This window comes from Cryptosporidium muris, genomic scaffold (genome assembly GCF_000006515.1).
Source record: "Cryptosporidium muris RN66 scf_1106632373425 genomic scaffold, whole genome shotgun sequence".
Lineage (NCBI taxonomy): Eukaryota > Apicomplexa > Conoidasida > Eucoccidiorida > Cryptosporidiidae > Cryptosporidium > Cryptosporidium muris.
The window spans coordinates 1-19,661 of record NW_002196577.1 but is presented as its reverse complement, the minus strand read 5'-3'; the positions used below and the strand labels follow the sequence as shown (position 1 = coordinate 19,661).

Below are 19,661 nucleotides of genomic sequence, written 5' to 3'. Positions count from 1 at the left end.
CTTTATATGTTGAGTAACAGTATAATTTTAAAATAATATTGTATAAATATTTGAAAAAAAGAGTATATCTAAGAACAGTATATATGTTGGCTAGATATAAACTGTATATTTGGATATATTTTATCTAGTTTTATAATTTATACTATTTATTGGAAAGTCCTATATGAATTATAAACATCAGACAATGTAGACCTTTTAGAGCTATTTCATAAAAGGATGCAGCGGCAGTATTTAACTTTACATGCAATTACTAATGCAAAAATTAATTTTTTCTTTGTAAGGATGAAACACAGTATTATGTAACATTAATATAATATATATTACTTATCTAATTTATCAAAAATACCCAAAATAACTAGTAATAACTTATTATTATTGATTTTTATCCTTAATAGCTCACTCTACTCAAGTTCGGTTTCGAGTTATAGGATGCAGGCATTAGCGGCTAATACAGTACATATAATCTAAGTTATATATATTCTCAATTATAATAAAAACTAAAAGTTAAAATTATTTCATTTCTAATATCAGAAAGTACGAAGTTTGACCAGGAAAATAATTATTTGAAGATGAAACTATTGTGTCTACTTCTACTTTTACTAATTTTACAATGCTATTCTCAAAATGTAATATTATCAAACGAAGGTGAAGCAAATTCAGATGATAATGGAGTATTAGATAGTCAATACACAACTCAACAAGCAAAAACCCCAAAATTTGTCTTGTTGTGCGCACTAATTCCACAAATTCCAGGATGTCCATGCGATAGTTTAATAGATACACGTGAAACGTATTATGATTTTAAAGGATCAGACTGTGTATGTTATGATTCTCAACAAAGTGGATTTGATTCTCCACCATGCTTCTGTGCAAATAAAAACTCTCCTGAGTGTCAATGTTTGAGTGGTTTAACTAGTTTGGGTGAGGATCATGATAGAATGTGCATAGTTTCCCCTTTGACATATGCTTCACCATATACAAACTGCACATCATTTTTGAATCCACTAGGGGAGGGTGGTTTGTGTTATGGAGACCAATCAGATTCTCCACATTGTATCACATTAAAAGCATGTAGAAAATTGACACCAATATTAATAGATGATTCATCGATTACAACTAAATGTGTACAGAAACCAGAAACTGAAGGTTGCCCATGTTCTTCAGAACAGTTAGTAACTGATGAAGATGAATTGATTTGTAGCTGTTTCAGAAATCTCCAAAATCCCGGTTGTCCTTGTCATACTGATCCATTATCATCTACTTGTGGTAAATTTAAATCTGTTCTTTCAACAACTACTTCAACAACTACTTCAACAACTACCTCAACTAAAGTTCCAGAGCTTACAAAAGCAGAATCATTGCCATCATCAACAGTTCAAATAACAACAGAAACTTCAGCAAAAGTTGCTGATAAAGTTACATCTACAATTGCCGTAAATGATACCAAACTATCAAATTCTGCAGATTCACAAACGTCACATGTCGAAAATGTAACTGTTGTTAAAGATGAAGAGATTAAATCATCTGATGCGACTAGCGCATTTATTCTAAAACATTCAGTTTATGGAATTGCTCCAATAGTCTATGGAATAGCCTACTTGTTATTCTAGAATACGAGTTGCTAAATAGGTTAGTTAAAGTGTGATATGGTTAACATTAGTATAATCATTCACCGTAATTTTTTAATATTACCTGATGATATACTTAGCAAAAGTCTTCATTAGTAACAAAAAAAAAATATTGCAAACTAATTCTTAAAGTAATCTATCAAATATATATTAAATTAACTATGAAAACTTTACTTTCCAGGAATTAATTACAATTATTTTTTAGCAGAAACGAGAATAATAAAATTCCTAGATTTCCTATTTTACCTGATTTTTTATATTCAGTTTCTGTTAAGTTAATTTGAAACCAATATATAGCGGGTAATACTTGGCACTATAATGTCTATTTATGACACACAAATTATTAGTGAAATTGCATAATTACTAATAATAAGCGATAGAGACAATTTGAATCTTTTTACTTTTTTAGAGGGTTTTGTGTACACAATTACTCTTATAATAAATTTTTTGGACTAGTATTTATTTTATATAAAGGATTTTATATATATAACACTGACTAAAATATATGAAAAAAGCTTCAAGAATTTTTCTATTTTGGTTATTTATATTATACTGTATAAATATAATACAATGTGAAAATTTTAATCAATCAAAATGTTTGGATCCACCATTTGAATCATTGGAGATACCTGGAATTGGAAGTGCTCAAATTCATAAAGGTCATAGGCTAATTCCTATACTAATAGAGAATGATTTGCAAATATGTTATAACGCATTAATTAATCTAAATAACCAAATTTGGGATGAATCTGAGGGACTTCTGACTGATATTGAAAGTTTTATTTTATCCACAAATCCACATTCAAATGTTCAAGATCCAAATTTAGGAGTAAATTTTCCATCTATAGATCAAACTCCATCTAAACTTAAAAATCAATATATAAATTTTGATAATATGCATAATTCTATTATAATACCATCTCCTAGTAAAACTCCAACTAAAGTTAAAGAATTTCATGAATCTTCATCCTTGCAATCAATATCTTTGAAAACTCAAAGTGAGCCAATATACCTTGGTGAAGATACAAGAATAAATTGGTTTATAACTTTTACTGAAATTCTATTAGAAAATTATGGAATTCCTATTAACATAGATAGAACCAAATTTTATACAGATTCTATAAGGAAATTATTTCGGGAATTTTGGTTTTTAGAAAAAGTTCCAAGTATTAGTGAACTACCTATAGAAATTTGGGATACTATCGTAATGAACGGTATTCTAGAATTACTATCAAAATGGAGAACTATTGAAGAGAAAAAAAGTATAATTAAGGAGGCTTGGCAAGGTTTCCTTAATATGGAATATATCATAAATGAACAATTAAATGGGACACTTGACTTGTCATATTATAAATATTATTCTGTTTTATCTAGTGATACAATTAAACAAAATATAATCCCATATGTTGACAAGTATTTGGCAGAAATAGAAGCATCTAGAAAAATTACAGAACAGAAAATATTGTATTCAGATTCTTCATATAAAGAATTTATTAATACTGATACTAATTTAGCGAAATCTTCAATAAATAAATCGTTAAATGAAATAAATTCCACAAATATTCAAATAGAACAGGGGAAAAAAGATATACCTGAAATAATAACTCCTAGTGAAAACTTTTCTGATTCAATAATACCAGATAAAAAGGAATTAATTAGATTACGTATACGTTGGTTTAAATTATTTGCAATAGAGTATATGGGAAGACTTGGGATTAATCTATATTTTGAGGATAATACTTTAGAGGATCCTATTATTATTGAATTTTTTGGAAAAGTTTGGACATTAAGTGATAAAATTCCACTAGTTTTGTGGAAATTACTTAATGAGAATGGTTTTAAAGAGAAGTTACCCAATAATATGACTATATTAGAAAAAGAGAAAATAGCCAGTAATTTGTGGGAATCATTTATAAATATGGAATTTTCCATTTATGGTAAAAGTGGTAACCTAGATCTCTATGTAGGCAAAGAAGAAATGTTAAATATTGAGATAAGAGAAATTATTCAGGTATTTTTACAACAAGATATCTCATTTACTCCTGATATGGCTTTAAAAATAGCTCATAATAAACTTAAGATAATCGATGGTATAGAAACCCCTTTTAATCCTGAAGATCTTCCTGAATCTAATGAAGTGTCCCAAAATATCCCTAATACCTATACATTGAGACATGAACAAAGCCCTGTTTCATTAGAAGATTCTGTGGAATCTACCAAAAATGATAACAATGAAGAAAGGGATGATGTATTACTAGATAATTCTCTAATAGATGAAGAATTTGCAAAAAAACCTGATGTGAATAATGTGGTTTCTTTACCCTCATATGAAGATCTTTTTTTATCTACTAAGAAATCTCAGGAGCAATCTTTAGAGAATAAGTTTGATTCAGCTTCAGAAAAATTGAACTCTCCAATAAACATAATTCCTGATATATCACCAACAAAAAATATTGATTTTGCTCAATTAATCACTGAAAAATCTCCTTTTAGAGAACATGAGATTTTAACTTATAGTAATAAACCAGAATTAAGTATGGAATTATCGGGAGGTTACAAAGAAGAGACATATACAAATAATGATAATATACTAAAAAGACCTTTGGAAGGTGTAAATATCGGAATATATAACAGCGAATATCCTCAAGATCTTACACATCCACTTAGACCAAATAAAAAGATTATTACAGATTATTCTACTAATACAGCCTTTATTCCCGAAAAAAAAGAGTCTACATCCTCTGTATTTTCTGAAAATATTATAGGAACACCAAAAGAACAATTATCAGAATTTTCTGAATCCCCACAGTATAAAATAATAGAAAGACTTAATACTACCAAGAATAAATTCCCCCAAAAAACTAATGAAGTGTTTCATGACTCCTTTATGAAAAGTGAAATTCCTGTGAAATTATCTGATATCCCATTAGAGCACTTAAATAATATAGTTGAAGATAATTGGGATTTAAAATATCCAATTGAATCGAGGGAATCTTTATATAAAGGAATAGTAAATGAAAGATTTATGGAAAATTCGGACAATAAGCATATTAAAAAGGACTTAGAACAGGATGAAGTAGGAAAATCGCTTCAAGTACCCATAATTTCTTTGCAAAATCAGGATATTGACATATCTCATACACCTACAGAGGATATGAAACTTGAGGAGTCCTCATATAACGAAGTAGGTAAAAGTTTTATTGAAAATTGGGATAATAGTGGATATATACAAAAGGATTTAGAAGAAAATAAATTAGATAAATCATCTCAAATACCTATGAAATCATCAGGAATACAGAATATTGATATATCTCATATATCTTCTCCAGAGAATTCGAATTTAGTATTGGAGAAATTTCTACATACTTCCTTTCCTGAGCCTTCTGAAGTATCTCAATCACCTTCTACAATTTATGAATTAGAGCCTGAACCTATTGATTATAAAGATCTTTTATATATTAACTTTGCAAAATTTATACGATGTTATATTGAAACATATGCAAATATAAGGAAAAAATATCTTAAACCTATATATATTGAACAAACTAAAGAAATCCTTGTTAATTTATTTCACTTTTACTCTGAAAGTACAATAATAGATCAAACAGATTTAGAAAAAGCAATAAGGGAAATCAGTTCAGTTTCAGGTAATGGAGGAACTCTTACAGCTATTAGATATCTTGGCTTGACAATTAAACAAATATCTAATTCACTAGTAAATTATATAAATACTTATTTCCCAGCTGATGATACAGTTAAAAAATCAATTCAAGATCATTCAGATATAACACTTAAATGGTTAGAACAATACTTTAAGTCTAACGTCCTAATTTATGATATGTTACCATATCGTTTGATAGAAGAAGTCCAAAATAATCCTATTGATACATCTATAGTCCCTCTTAAAGTGCAAAGAGATATAGATTTATTAGCATCTAATATTTGTCAAAAGACTAAAGAAATTTTAAAAGATATAAAGAAAATTAAAAATTTAGATGATTCAGAAATAAATTGTAAAGCTGTTGCTAATGTAGTTGTCCAACATCAGATGGATCTTAGTAAAGCTATTTACTTGTTTCTATTACCTTTAAATTCAGAGTATCAGAAAATTTTGACACCTGAAGTAGCTTATAAATTATCTTTAAAGTTAACTGAGTAGTTCTGAGGTTTTATTTAATTAGAACCCAGTTTTAATAAGTAATATAAATTTAAAAAAAGATCTAAGAAATATCGGATAGACTAGAAGAGATGAATACTAGGTTTTAGAGAATCTGAACAGATCAGATTCTTTAAATTTATTAGATTTCCCCTTAATATTAAAAATTTTCTAAATCTAATTTTATCTATATTGTAGGAGGTCTTTCTTCTCAAAAACTCACCAGAAGGGATGGCAGGGTGCCCGAGTTGGTCCAAGGGGTAGGTTTTAGGCACCTATAGGTAACTGCGCGGGTTCGAATCCCGTCCCTGTCACTTTTCAGCGTCGTCATCTCCGACTTTACTTTTAAAGTCCATTGCTAGAATATGTTCTTAGATTTCATGTAAACGTTCGTAAAGTCACAAGTATAAAACATTATTTAAGGAATTTTATGAATTTTCCATCAAAAAGAGAGCTAGATAAAAATCCTACTCTTAATAGCTTATTTAATAATACACAATGAAAACTTCATAAAAAGTCTCTCCATTAACTATATTCTATATGAGCATTCTTAATAATAATTAACTATATATAATGGAAATGACAAATTGATAGTTTTACTCTATCTTTAAAAATCCACAAATAATAGCTGATAGTAGTGGACTTCTGTTACATGCTACGTCTTGTCATAACAAAAATTGGATACTCTCGGATACTACGTCCAATTTTGACACTTGTAAGTTGAAGTTATTTACTTTATAAGTTATTAATCTTTATGTAATTTTTGGTTTAATTGAAGACAACTTTTATATAATAAAAAGTACACAAACTTTTTTATTAATACAGTGACTTCTAAATAGGACTTAATTTATTTACTTTAAAGGTTGACTACAATGATGTTTAATAAATTTATATATTTGGGACTTGTATCTGGATGTTTGACTCTAATTTCTTGTTTAGAACAAGCAAATTCATTTAATGGTGATGTTAATTTGTGGGCTTATGATTCTCCCACTGATAATGCAGATAAGCGTCCTATAGGAAATTATGGTGGAGGATATTATGGCCGTCAAACTACTGATATTAGGAAGGGAGAAATAGTAAAGAGTTCAAATAGAACGTATGGTTCTAAGGCTGAAAATTATCCTTATTCACTTGGAAATTCTAACGTACTAACATCAAAGAGTTTGGAACCATTGACATTTGAGAACAAATTACGATTATATGAAGAACCATTTCGTCAATATATACTACAAACTACAGGCAAAATTCCTTCTGATTTGGATATGAGACGTTTAAGGAAGGAATTTTTAGAATTTGCAAGAATTTCTGAAGGTATAAAACAAAAACAGAGAGGAACAATTTATACTCAACTGGATTTAGATAGATCAGCTAAAAAGCGAAAAAATAAAAAGCACCATAAAAAGATTCCCAAATATTTAATATTTGAGGGGATGGATGAGCATGATTTTAAGCCTGAAGAAGTAATAAAGTATATGCCAAAAATCAGCAAGCATGCTACCAAGGAAGAAGTTGAGAGGGTTTACATGAAGGTTTGGGAGATGCTTGGAAAAAGTAAGGAGAGACTGAATATTTTATATGATTATTATCTTGATAAATATAATCAAAAGAATCCATTGGGCCCAGTTGAAACAGAGAATGAACGTTTAGCCTATATACAATATATTTTAGATATTTTGACTAATTCAGTTATAAATAATGGTAATTTATTGGATTCATCTTTTATACCTTCTAACCTTATAAAATCTATATATAAGGATTTAGGAAAGAGTGATGATATTAAAAAGGAAATAGCACGAATTATTTCATATATGTATATTTTGCTTAATAAACCAAATATTGGAAATATAGATATTCCTGGCTCTGAACGTTTCAATATACCACTTTCTAGTGAAGCAAAGGAAGTCCATACTCATATTCGTTCAGCTTATAATAACAAACATTCAAAAAAGGATGATAAAGAAGTGAATATCTCTGAAACTGAACAAAATAAGGAGAAATCTAAATTATATTATTTGCTACAGAAATCTTCTACAAAGAAATTCAAGAGTGAAGCTCAAATAAAGTTTGAAGATTCTAAATGGGTTAGTCAATCTCTCAAACGTGTAGCTAATAACCAAGGTGATTATGTTATTGTAGAAAAAAGGTATTGCACAACTAAACAATGGGAAAAATTATTGAAATTAGCTAGGGTTAGAGAAGTTGATAATACATCGAGACTTGAGCAACAATATTTAAATCAATATAAGAATGATTATAACACTGTTCCAAGTATGTATGGTTCAGCTATGGGTAGAAATTTAGCTAAAGAACCAAAATTTGTTTTTATTTACAAAAATTTCGAAGTTACTGATTTAGATAATATTGATATATCTAATCTTGAGGTTATTGAAGGATATGGACTCGAAATTACTTCAAAGAAAAGGGATACTCTTGAAGCAGTAGTTAAGCACCCAGAGACAGGATTCAAAATGAATGTGAATTATAGTAAACCTGGTTTACCTCTTGTTAATCTATATTTGGATGATGATATCAATTATACATTTAAATTTGACAAAAGGGAGTACTTGAATAGTCTATCTCTAGATATAAAAAATGCTAGAGAAGTGTTAACTGAATCTTTGAAATTAACTGAGAATGACTCAAATTATTATAGCTCATTTATTACAGATAAACAAAAGAAGTCTAAATTCATGGATAAAAGTAAATTAATTGAGGAAAAATTAAATGAAATATTAGATATTATAACTAAATCAGAGAATTGGATTGCCACAATTTCGTATATAACTGAGAAAGAAAGACTTTTACTTTCTAAATACTCAAAACTTGAAAAATTGTCTTTATTAGAGGATAGTCTAGCAAAGCAATCAAATACAGATGTAAAACTTTCCCAAATAAGAAGTAATATTAGTATAATTAGTAATCAAATTGTTTTACTTGATTCAAAATATAGAAATGATCTTGATATAGGAGAGAGAATTTCTGAAGATTCAAAACTTCTTTCAACTATAGCTTTTAAAGATGCGAAGGAAATGGTGAAACTACTTTCTATACAATATCTTCTTTGTGGTAGTGAATTTGGTCATAAAATAGATTTAGATTATTATAATGATAAATTGTCAAAAGTTATAAATAGTGTTTTAATTAATAAACTTTATATTCAAGATATTAATTCAACATATGAAGAAGTTCATAATAAATACTTAAGTATGGTTACAAAAAATAATTTAAGTGATAAAACACGTAGAATTTTCCTGGAATCATTAAAATCATCAAAAAATAATAGTCAATTACTTAGCAGGTTGAAATCACAATCTGGTTTATAATCTATAAATAAAAAAGTCATAGTTTAGCAATGATGGATTACTTGAACAGTTGTCTGATTATATGTACAACCTCTATTTTGTACATCTAAATGTAATAGAAAGCTTTATATCTTGAATATTAATATTTGTATCAATATTGAGGGATATACTGCAAACATATTAAATATCGTAGTTTATATTGAAAAAAATAGGAATAATAAGAGTGGAACTGAAAATAGCATAGTATTAAAAGTATTTAATACTTTTAAGTTAGAATTATACAAGGAAAACTCAAGGGAATATGCATTTATATCAGTTAGAATCATATTTTAAGATTATAGATAATATTCCAATATATATTAAGGTTCGAAAAAGTTCTAGTACTGCTTGGTGTTTGATATTGCAGCTTGTTTTAAGTTATCTATATAAAATTTAATTTGGACCCTTTATTGTTCTTTGATAAATTATTTTATGGAATTTTTACAACATATTTGCAAATAAATACTATCATAAATTAATGTAGTAGGTCTTCTGAAAATTTAGAATAAGTTATAAGTTATTGGAATATTCTATTATTTTACTTTGGGTTGGTTTCCTTTCTATATTTCTATGTTTAAATGTAATTATGTATTGATACAAATTCTATTTTATTATCAAAAGTTTGCAATTATCAAACAGCTAATAGTTTAGAAGTAGTATAATTCTTATTAAGCTTACTTTTTCAGTTCTCCATCTTTAACTTTGAATCTAGTTGAATCAATAATATAATTGATCCAAGATCTCAAGAATTTTTGTATTTACAATTTTACTATATTGTAAATTCCTAATCAAGTAAGACTGAAGTCCACACTATAATTTGAATTTCTTCAATATTATTAATTTCAGTAATTTTTACTAGTATAAATGTTATATATGAAAATTATTCGCAGTTTTTTTATAGTCTCTATTAAAAGATAATATATTTTTAGTATAAATAATAGTATAAATAATTATATTAGAGTTACATTATACTGAGATATTAATATATCAAGTAAATATGTGATATTAAAGTAATTTATACAAATAAAACTAATTGAAGATTTATATTATTTATAATAGTAAAATCAAAATTAGGGTACTCTGATTATTAGAATATAAATAAGAAAATTACTAGTCTAATAGGGTACTACATTAACATTATTTAACCTATAACTTCTATCTTTAATTTAAGTGCGACATTGTAGCCTTCCTTTTATCTTTGTTCCGCTTATTTTTTGATTTCTTTATCATCAATAGAATATTATCGGGATATACTGCAGAAGGTACAGAGATTATTTCATCATTTTTCCTTGAAATATTTTCACTTTTGTAGTAACAGTTTCTAAAAATACATTTATTAGATTTACTGTCAATTTTAGGTGCATTTCCAGGTGGTCTACTCCTGTTGGTATGTTTCATACTTTTACTATTTTCTTTTTTATCTAACTGCAAAACAGAAGTATTGTATGTTACAAGAATATCATCAGGATATAATGATTGAGAAACTGTTATATTAGATGAATTCTCATTATATTTATTTAGGGAGCATTTAAGATTTTCTGTAGATTCAATATCAGTACCTTTTTTTTCCACTTTTTTTGTAATATACTTCGTTTTAGAAATTTCAGATGCAGTACATGTCATGAAAGAAGTTAACATCTTTGTAATAATTCCCATTGATTCACATTCATTCTCATGTATAGATATCCTTTTATTAATTTCTTTATTTGAATTAGCATCTATTATGTTATTCTTAGTATTTCTGTAAGTCTTTGTAGATTTACATTCACTACAGTTACATTCACTCCCACTTTCAATATTAGTCTTATTTTCATTCTTACTTTGACCCACATCCTTATTATTGTTTGTTATCCCCAAAAATTTTGTGTTATCTAAATATTTTGTTTGAATTTCTGGATTTGGAGTTGAAGTCTTATTAGTAATCTCATCCATCATTCCAAGTGAAATACTTAGACCTATACCTCCTGTACCTGGAATCTTAAAAACAGCTCTAAGAACCATATTTGATTATTAGACTAGATAAGACAAATCAAATATCTAAAGGTATTTATAGAAGTGTAATAGATACTATTTACATGTTTCAATTAAAGTTTTTACTTTTTTTTTTATTAAACGATACTAATACGCCTTGAAATAAATAGAAATTGCCCGCTCAGGTTAGGTTACATGTCCCAATAAAGGGCGGTAAATCACTGAAAATATTTTTTAGATTATATCTAAAGAGTGTTATAGAAAATAGTTTACTAGTAAACTTGTAATTTATATAAAAAAATGTAAAAATTAGATCTTTTATCTAATAATTTTCAAACAATTTATTTCTAAATAAGCAAATTCCAAGCTTTATATAAAAGAATAAAAAGTTTTAAAGTTGTCTTATCTCAAACTTAATCGCTTACATTATATTTAATATAATGTGATATTACATATCTTGTTATAATTAAATAAGTGATAATATCTAACTTAAATAATATAATATAGAATAAAATATAATATATATAATAAGATAACTCTTTTTTCTTACATAAAAATGAGTGAGTTTTTATATTGATTTAACACGTCTAAATCTTTCAATATTCTTATTTGGAAAAGGATCTTTTTGAGTAGACCACTGTTGAAAAGCATCTTCAAAATCCATACCTTCATATTCTCTTTTCTTACCATAGATATTTTTCAAAAAAAAACTTTTAAGATTCTTAAGTTTGAGGATTTCCTCATTTAATAAAACAAATTTTTTAAATTCAGATTCAGATTGATGTTTAGGTAATAATTGTGGAGTTTTTACTGGTCTTAAACCTTGATTATCTAATGATTGTATTTCTTGGAGGTTAGCAATTAATTTATCCATATTTTGTTTAACTTCTGGAGGAATATTTATTTGTAGATTATTTCGATAGTTATCTCTGCACTTCTGAAGTTCAGATTCAAGATATTGAATTCTTTTTGATATTTCTTGTTGTTCTAAAACTTGTTTTTGAGCATTTTTAAGTTCTGTTGAAATTAATCTAAGCTTTTCTTGAAACTCACTTTCTATTTCTGATGATTTAATAGTACATTCATTAACTTTCTGTTTCAAACTTTCAATTTCACCTAATTTATAATTAACTACACTTGTAGTATCTACTAACTGAGATTCTAGTATCTTAATTTGTGTTCTTAGTTCACTTGAAATTCGTTCACATTCACTTAAACCTTCACTTTTCAATCTTTCTGATTGACTAAGAGCATAATTTGCTTCTTTTAATTGATTTTCTAATATTAATAAACTAGATTTAAGTTCTAATTCAGAACTAGCACCTTGCTCTATGTTAGTTTTTGCAACTTTAATTTCATCTAAAGCTTGTTTATGTTTTTCATTAAGTCCATTATATAAACTTTCTAAATTTATTGTTTTGGATTTTTCAGTTTCCAATAATTCTTTTGTTTGAATAACTTTTTCCTTAGTATGATCTAATTCTAATTGTACATTACTCAAATTATTACTTAAATCCAAATTTTTTTGTTGTAATATTCCTATTTCATTCTCTAAATTTACCACTTTTTCTTCACAAATCTTATTTTTATTATTAAGTTCCTCAATAACTTTGTTAAGATTAAAAACTTCTTTATCTTTATTCTTAATAGTTTGTTCTTTTAATAAATCAGTCCTTAATTTAGATATTTCTTCACTCATATTTTGAACATTTACTTTATTCTTATTTATGATATCATTCAATTCTTTTTCTTTTTGTATAAAATTATTTTGTAATATTTGAGTACTCATCTGAAGTTCCTGTTTACTAGTTATTTTCACTTCATCTAACTTTTTATTCACTTCTTTTATCTCATTTTGTAGATCTTGATTTTGTGATTTACAATTTACTAATTCTCTATTTAAATCTACATTATCTCTATTTTGATTTTCTAAATTAGATTTTATTAAGTTATTATTTTCGATATTTACCAATTTCATCTTTAATTTCTCCAATTGAGATTTAAGATCAGAATTTTCCGAAACTAATCTATCAGTGTCAGTAGATTTCTGTGTTTTAAGCTTTTTTAAAGTTTTTAATTCATCTTTACATTTTCTATAATCACTTTTGTATTTTTTTATTTTAAATTGATCTTCACATTTATTTGGCACATCCTTTAATGATTGTAATTTCTCACTTAATAACTTATTTTCATTTTTTAAATTTTTATTTTCTTCTGTTAATGTATCCAATTGTTTTTGTAAAGCCTCAAGTGATTTTTTCTCATAACCAACTGGAGGATGAACATATCTATATATTACTTCCTTATGTTTACCTTTATATTTACTTCCTCTAGATATATTTTTATCCCCTTTAATAGGTAAAGATTCACTAGATAATTCATCTTGTAAAATAGTTGTTGGTAAATGTCTAAAACTACTACCACCATCATATATATACTGTCTCGGAAATTGGGATGCATATTTAATATCCTTGATTTTCTTCTTAGATTCACCATTATTTGTAATTATACACTCATTATAATTCAATAAAATCAAAAATATAATAAAGATTGTAGTTACCATAATAAGATATAAAATACAAGTTGTTGATATTTTTTTAGATCCAAGAAATCCTATTTTTGTCTTGGTAGTACAAACCAAGTACCCAAATATTTAAATTCAATATTAGAACAACTAAATTCTAAAATTTCTGTAAACCTAGTTATTATAACTTTTAATATTAATAATACAAATTCATAGGGAATTTATTATTAATGTTTTTATTTATAATTATTCCATTTCTAAATCTGAAAATAATAAAACCGCCTCATAGGCGCCACACGCCCTTTAATGATAGATTTCAGTATTTCAGAGATAATTAAAAGTTAAACTTTTTAGTTTCCATTTTATTATTGTTACTATTGAAATATATAACTTTATATAATTCTTCTTAAGTAAAAAACTAATAATATTAATATTAGCTTGCTACAGCTTGTATTATGGTCTTTTTATACTTAGGGTCTCTTTTTTCGTAATATCATCTTAATTTATAAATATTTTAGATATATATAAAAGTGTTTAGTAAATATGGAGGAAAATAATCAAATACCAAAGTAAATAGAGATATAATAAGTACAAATTCATTACGGCCTATTCCTAATTTACTTGATAATTTACCTTTCTGTAAGTAGTTACTTTTCAAAATAAATTCATCTCTAATTTATATTAATTAAATATATATAACAAATATATTCTTTAAAATTATAATCTATTAATCCTATATAATTAAAATAAATATTTAAATAAAGTGATAATAATAAGAAATTCCACAATAATATATTAATATTGTTAATTAGAGATGATCAAGTATAATCAAAATAAAATTCTTCTAAATAATAATCTCATTTTTTCCTTTTTGGATACCAAACAAAATTTACTTTTCCATTATTATCTATAATTTTCTTTCTTCTACCTTTTTCCAACAAATTTTTGTGTAATTCAAGCTTCCCTTCAATTCTTTCTAGTTTAGAGGAACGTATAATTGTATCATTTAACATTTTGTATGATTTAGTTATAGTTTTAACTATATCCTTTGTAAGATTTTTATCTATAGTATTATTACAATTAGAATTAACTTCATTTTCATCATCACTAAAAAATAAATGTTTTCTCTCAGTAGAATATCCAATAATCTGCAATTCACTTGCCATCCTTTCTATTTTCTGAGAATTAGATATTTAAAAATCATATAAATAATTTAGAAAAAAAGATTAAACTAAAAACTTACCTTATTGTCAATAGATTTTCTATATCTAATGTATGATAGGTTTTGACTAGACATAAGTTTCTTTTCTTCCTTAGATAAGGATTCATTAATACAAAATTTTTCAACTTTTTCATATCTTCCTTTATTTAATCTAGAATTAATCATATTAAAATGAAATTCATCAGGATTTTTGGTTCTAGCTTTTTCTCTTAAAGCTTGAAATAGTCTTTCTTTTTCATGATATCTATTAGCACGGAGTTTGTAGTCCTGTCTTCTTTCTAAGATCCCAAACCTTAAACGATTAGCAGGAGTTGCCCTTTCTAAGTGAACTCTACGATGGATTGAATGTTTTAAAGATGACATTGATAACCTCTTGTACTATTAATATTAGAGATTGTCAAATTAATTTTAGTTATAATTACTAATTAGGCTAGAAGTATAGACTAGGCGGTAATATATTACAGTCGTATTTACTTTAAGATTCAATATTTTTCCTACTTCTCTCGTGAAGAAAGAAAGAACGGATTAATTTTTTTTTTTCTCTTAATTATACTTTTAATATTATATACATATATATATATATAAATATTAATATTAAAGTTTGAATAATGGAGAAAAGAAACGATAGTAAACTTTTGAGTAATATAAAGACTATTCAACCATTTATAGTGGGTGGATTAGCAGGATGCTGTGCTACTACTTGTGTATGTTAACTTATTTTTAATTCCCAAATTTATCTAATTTGAAATTTTTCTGTAGATTCAACCAATTGATATGGTTAAGGTTAGAATTCAGTTAGCAGGTGAACATAATGGGAGTAAAAACCCATTTATAATAACAAAGGACATAATACGAAATAATGGTATTAGGGGTCTTTATAAAGGATTAGATGCAGGTTTAGTTCGTCAAATTACATATACTACTGCAAGATTGGGTTTATTTCGTGTCGTTAGTGATTCAATGAAGAAAAATAATGAACCATTACCTGTTCATACAAAAGCAATGATAGGTCTTTCTGCAGGAGGTATTGCAGCAATTATTGGAAATCCTGCAGACTTATCATTAATTCGCCTTCAAACTGATTCAACTCTCCCCCCTCAACAAAGGCGTCATTATAAAGGAGTTTTTAATGCTATGTCAAGAATAATAAAAGATGAAGGTGTACTATCATTATGGAGAGGAAGTACCCCAACAGTAATACGTGCAATGGCACTCAATATGGGCATGTTAGCTTCATTTGATCAAACAAAAGAGATATTACAACCTAAATTCGGAGATACTCAGACTACTAGTTTAATTGCATCTGCAATTTCTGGAATATTTGCAGTAACATTCTCACTACCATTTGATTTGATAAAGACTAGGCTTCAAAAGATGGCTAAATTACCTAATGGTCAAATGCCATATTTAGGATTTATAGACTGTGCGACAAAAATATATAGAAATGAAGGTTTATTGGGATTTTTTGCAGGTTATCCAACATATTATTTTAGGATAGCCCCTCATACAATGATTACTTTATTATGTGTTGATTGGACAAATTCTAAAATTTCCAACTTTTACAAAAATCACTTAAAATAGGACTTTTTTAAAATAGAAACCCTAGGTGTTGGATTTATTAATTTTTTTTTTTTAATTTTATTATTCTATCAATTTTCTATCTAAAAATAGATTTTTAGACCTTATGAGCTCTTTAAATTTTAGATCCTATAGCGCTTATCATACTAAATACTTCAAATTTAAAGGTGAGAACTTGTTATTAAACAATAGGGGACTAAATATTTCAGAATTTCATCAATATTTGCTTATAAACCAATTTTAATATTTAAAATAAGTGATATTTTTGGAAATTTTAAGTATTTATAGAACGTGTGGTAATATAAAGCCTAAATCTATAAATTATAACGTGATCTTTTTTTCTTTTTTCTCCTGTGGCTTCTATTACTTCTTATAATTTGCAAGATAATTTCAATTTTTTTTACCTATAGTAAGTAATAAAATTGGATATCTCATATAATATAATATTAAAGATATTCAAGTTAATGCAATACACTAATTTCATTGAAATTCCATTGAATATCTAAAGTTATAATTCTAACAAGGATGTTGAATATTTCAGCTCTTCATTATACATTGTATAATTTATATTTTATTATGATAATTTTGGTTCCTATATTCATTAGCCTAAATTTTATTAAAGGTTCTCTTGCCCAATCTAATTTGAATGTAAGAATTAATAGTGTTGGTAATAGCATATTCGAAGCAAAATGTAATGATATATCATTTCTTCCTATTTATCCATCTTTAGGAGGTGTAGGGGAGATTATTCCATTACCGATGACAGTTGGTGTTGCCAAAGTTCCATCAGGTAATTTAGAGAGTATTAATATCAAAAATATTGGTGTTGTTTTAAATACTTTAAAAAATAATGTACTTACTACTACTAATAATAGATTGATATTTGCTCATTCTATTTTTGGTGAAGATTTTAGACAAACAGATATTCGTTCTTTGTTTGCTTTATCAAAATTACTCGATAAAGATGTAAATAACAAAATATGTCTACAAAGTACAGAACAAACAAATTATTATGATATTCCAAGACAATACCAAGGTTTAATACATCATGTATCACTCATGTGGTATTCTTCTATTCAGGACTCTTCTAAAAATTTTTTTTTTTCAGCAAGAATTAAACCTATATATAAAAATGTTATCTTCAATTTAAATTATAATTATGGTTTAAATGCTGGTTCAAGAATGGTATCATTTCAATCTATTATTGGTATAGCTACTTTAACTATTAAAGGTAAATCTCATTTTGAGAACATTGTTTCACCTTGTGATGGTAAAATTGAGACTGCATCATTAGGTAATAATAAACCTTCAAACCATATTGAAATTTTGTGTTTAAGTCCTCCCTCCTATGTTTCCAATCATAAAAGAGATTATAACAATAATATAAACCGTTTATTTTATTTAAGTAAATCATTTGGGGATTTAGAATCTTGGATCTTAAGTGAGGAGAAAAGAATTGTTTTTGTTCCTGAGGAAGAGAATCGTGAATTTTCTAGTAAACTTGGTTCAGTGATGAATTTATTAGATTTAGATGGTTTAGTTTTCAATAGTGGAATTCATGCATCAGATCTTATATATAAATCAGAACTTCAAATACCAGATATTTCTGTGAAACTGGAAAATTATGAAGCTATTGTCAATAGTCTAAGATTATATGACTATAACTACGATTCTGAACGTCGATTATTAAGACTTAATTACCAATCAGATTTAAGTAAGCAAGTTAGTAGTGGATTACCTATGACTTATCAATTTAGAGATGATGAATTAGATTGTCCTGATATCAATAAAGATAATTTGGGACGTTGTAATTGGTTAGGTGATGCCTCTATGGGATGGGATGTTACCAATGAAGACAGTAACATTGTTCCTGCGCCTTATACTGGGAAAAGATATCAATTATTTGGTCCAAGGCCTTGGAATATGAAATTTTACTTCTGAAGATTGCATTTCTATTTTGAGACCATCATACTTTTCTGGTGATTTATTTTATGTACTTAACCCAAGCTTTTTTTATTTATTTAATCAAAGATTATATAAAGATGGTAATAATCTTCTGGAAGATCTTTATAGTAAGCATGTAATGCAATATATGGAATACCAAATTAATATGTTTGTTAGTTCTGGAATGTTTATGTTTTCAGATAAAGATAAAAAAACATGTATAGGGGTTATTAAAGTAATATTTAAGGGTCCCTTAAGTAGTAGAGATAGTATTCAAATACCTTTATTTGCTGAATATAATGGATTTATAAAGAATGTTTTAAGTATTCCAAAAGTAGCATCAATTAGAGATCCATTATTAATTTTTACAACAGATAAATTAGAGGAGGAACTATTTTTAAAAAGAAAAGAATTGAACCCACTTGTATATAAATATTATACACATTTCTCTCAACGTTTTCAAAGTGATCAATCTTCTGGACTTGATATTTCATCTAATTTGGTAAATAAATTATTTCCTGTAGCTACTACTAGATCTGGTATGACAACAGATTTAACTTTACACTTTGTATCTCATAAAATAGATAGTCAAACAGTTTTAAATGTACTTAGCCAATTTCAATTGAATGACTTTTCTTCAAGATCAGATATATATCTAAAAGAAGTTCAATTAATTCCTTCAGTACCTATTAAACATAGAGTTGTAAAAGAATCAATTTCTCTAAATAAAGCTAAAGTGGAAAATAAAGCTACACTAATGCCACAATATGCTATGTCTAATAGATCTTTTAAAGCAGACACGAAACAGAATATTCAAGGTAAGCTTATGGATACTGTATCAATCTTATCTCAAGTTCTCGTTGATCCAAAATCATCACAATTATTAGTGCCTGGGGGATTGCAAAATACTGAATCAACAACAGGACCATCAAGACAAACAGCAGAACTAGTAATACCGATACCACAGCCACAACGAAAATCATTACCATCAAAACTTATAGATGAAACATCACTATTACCAGTAATAAAACCACGAAGAAAATTATTAGAACCAGGACAATTGTTAACAAAAGATTCATTATTGGAGTTACCACCATTTGTACTTCCAAAAAAAGAACCATCATCTATTCCAGCTGGAAGTCAATTTGCTACACCAGGATGGTCAACAAAATCATTACCATCTTTAGCACAAAAACTATCAACACCAGTATCATTATCAATAATAAGAGAAGGTCAATCACAACCAGTGTCTCCATCGTCACCACCATCATCACCACAACCACCACCAATACTA

At 26.8% G+C, this 19,661-nt stretch overlaps 9 protein-coding genes and 1 non-coding gene across 10 annotated transcripts, besides 17 other annotated features; 7 read left to right on the top strand and 3 right to left on the bottom strand.

Annotated features, from left to right (window-relative positions):
- Positions 1-20: 20 nt before the first annotated feature.
- Positions 21-60: a sequence feature (AT_rich).
- A 509-nt stretch (positions 61-569) lies between these two features.
- CMU_035360 (uncharacterized protein) lies at positions 570-1,610 on the top strand (the record flags this gene model as incomplete). The annotated part of the gene is made up of 1 exon (XM_002141677.1): positions 570-1,610. One exon carries the CDS (start codon positions 570-572, stop codon positions 1,608-1,610), a length of 1,041 nt encoding a protein of 346 aa, XP_002141713.1.
- A 523-nt stretch (positions 1,611-2,133) lies between these two features.
- Positions 2,134-5,787, top strand: CMU_035350 (uncharacterized protein; the record flags this gene model as incomplete). The annotated part of the gene is made up of 1 exon (XM_002141676.1): positions 2,134-5,787. One exon carries the CDS (start codon positions 2,134-2,136, stop codon positions 5,785-5,787), a length of 3,654 nt encoding a protein of 1,217 aa, XP_002141712.1.
- Positions 5,588-5,622: a sequence feature (AT_rich).
- Positions 5,788-5,816: 29 nt separating the features above from the next.
- Positions 5,817-5,845: a sequence feature (AT_rich).
- A 172-nt stretch (positions 5,846-6,017) lies between these two features.
- CMU_035340 lies at positions 6,018-6,098 on the top strand. Its single transcript has one exon. It is a non-coding gene; the product is annotated as a tRNA-Leu (tRNA).
- A 558-nt stretch (positions 6,099-6,656) lies between these two features.
- Positions 6,657-9,110, top strand: CMU_035330 (uncharacterized protein; the record flags this gene model as incomplete). The annotated part of the gene is made up of 1 exon (XM_002141675.1): positions 6,657-9,110. One exon carries the CDS (start codon positions 6,657-6,659, stop codon positions 9,108-9,110), a length of 2,454 nt encoding a protein of 817 aa, XP_002141711.1.
- A 923-nt stretch (positions 9,111-10,033) lies between these two features.
- Positions 10,034-10,086: a sequence feature (AT_rich).
- Positions 10,087-10,130: 44 nt separating this feature from the next.
- Positions 10,131-10,201: a sequence feature (AT_rich).
- Positions 10,202-10,289: 88 nt separating this feature from the next.
- On the bottom strand, positions 10,290-11,129 carry CMU_035320 (uncharacterized protein; the record flags this gene model as incomplete). Its single annotated transcript, XM_002141674.1, has 1 exon — positions 10,290-11,129. The coding sequence occupies one exon, from the start codon at positions 11,127-11,129 to the stop codon at positions 10,290-10,292; it is 840 nt and encodes a 279-aa protein (XP_002141710.1).
- Positions 11,130-11,383: 254 nt separating this feature from the next.
- Positions 11,384-11,454: a sequence feature (AT_rich).
- Positions 11,455-11,592: 138 nt separating this feature from the next.
- Positions 11,593-11,629: a microsatellite.
- A 38-nt stretch (positions 11,630-11,667) lies between these two features.
- On the bottom strand, positions 11,668-13,662 carry CMU_035310 (uncharacterized protein; the record flags this gene model as incomplete). Its single annotated transcript, XM_002141673.1, has 1 exon — positions 11,668-13,662. The coding sequence occupies one exon, from the start codon at positions 13,660-13,662 to the stop codon at positions 11,668-11,670; it is 1,995 nt and encodes a 664-aa protein (XP_002141709.1).
- Positions 13,275-13,310: a sequence feature (AT_rich).
- A 179-nt stretch (positions 13,663-13,841) lies between the features above and the next one.
- Positions 13,842-13,874: a sequence feature (AT_rich).
- Positions 13,875-14,003: 129 nt separating this feature from the next.
- Positions 14,004-14,059: a sequence feature (AT_rich).
- A 62-nt stretch (positions 14,060-14,121) lies between these two features.
- Positions 14,122-14,153: a sequence feature (AT_rich).
- Positions 14,154-14,295: 142 nt separating this feature from the next.
- Positions 14,296-14,386: a sequence feature (AT_rich).
- Positions 14,387-14,480: 94 nt separating this feature from the next.
- Positions 14,481-15,208, bottom strand: CMU_035300 (U3 small nucleolar RNA-associated protein 11, putative; the record flags this gene model as incomplete). The annotated part of the gene is made up of 2 exons (XM_002141672.1): positions 14,481-14,801; positions 14,867-15,208. The coding sequence occupies 2 exons, from the start codon at positions 15,206-15,208 to the stop codon at positions 14,481-14,483; spliced, it is 663 nt and encodes a 220-aa protein (XP_002141708.1).
- Positions 14,813-14,847: a sequence feature (AT_rich).
- A 199-nt stretch (positions 15,209-15,407) lies between the features above and the next one.
- Positions 15,408-15,434: a microsatellite.
- Positions 15,435-15,453: 19 nt separating this feature from the next.
- Positions 15,454-16,426, top strand: CMU_035290 (carrier protein, putative; the record flags this gene model as incomplete). Its single annotated transcript, XM_002141671.1, has 2 exons — positions 15,454-15,549; positions 15,605-16,426. 2 exons carry the CDS (start codon positions 15,454-15,456, stop codon positions 16,424-16,426), a joined length of 918 nt encoding a protein of 305 aa, XP_002141707.1.
- A 32-nt stretch (positions 16,427-16,458) lies between these two features.
- Positions 16,459-16,491: a sequence feature (AT_rich).
- A 490-nt stretch (positions 16,492-16,981) lies between these two features.
- Positions 16,982-17,010: a sequence feature (AT_rich).
- On the top strand, positions 17,000-18,364 carry CMU_035280 (uncharacterized protein; the record flags this gene model as incomplete). Its single annotated transcript, XM_002141670.1, has 1 exon — positions 17,000-18,364. The coding sequence occupies one exon, from the start codon at positions 17,000-17,002 to the stop codon at positions 18,362-18,364; it is 1,365 nt and encodes a 454-aa protein (XP_002141706.1).
- Positions 18,365-18,515: 151 nt separating this feature from the next.
- Positions 18,516-19,661, top strand: CMU_035270 (uncharacterized protein; the record flags this gene model as incomplete). Its single annotated transcript, XM_002141669.1, has 1 exon — positions 18,516-19,661. A coding segment is annotated over one exon (1,146 nt), but the record flags the coding sequence as incomplete, so codon positions are not given.
- Positions 19,627-19,655: a microsatellite.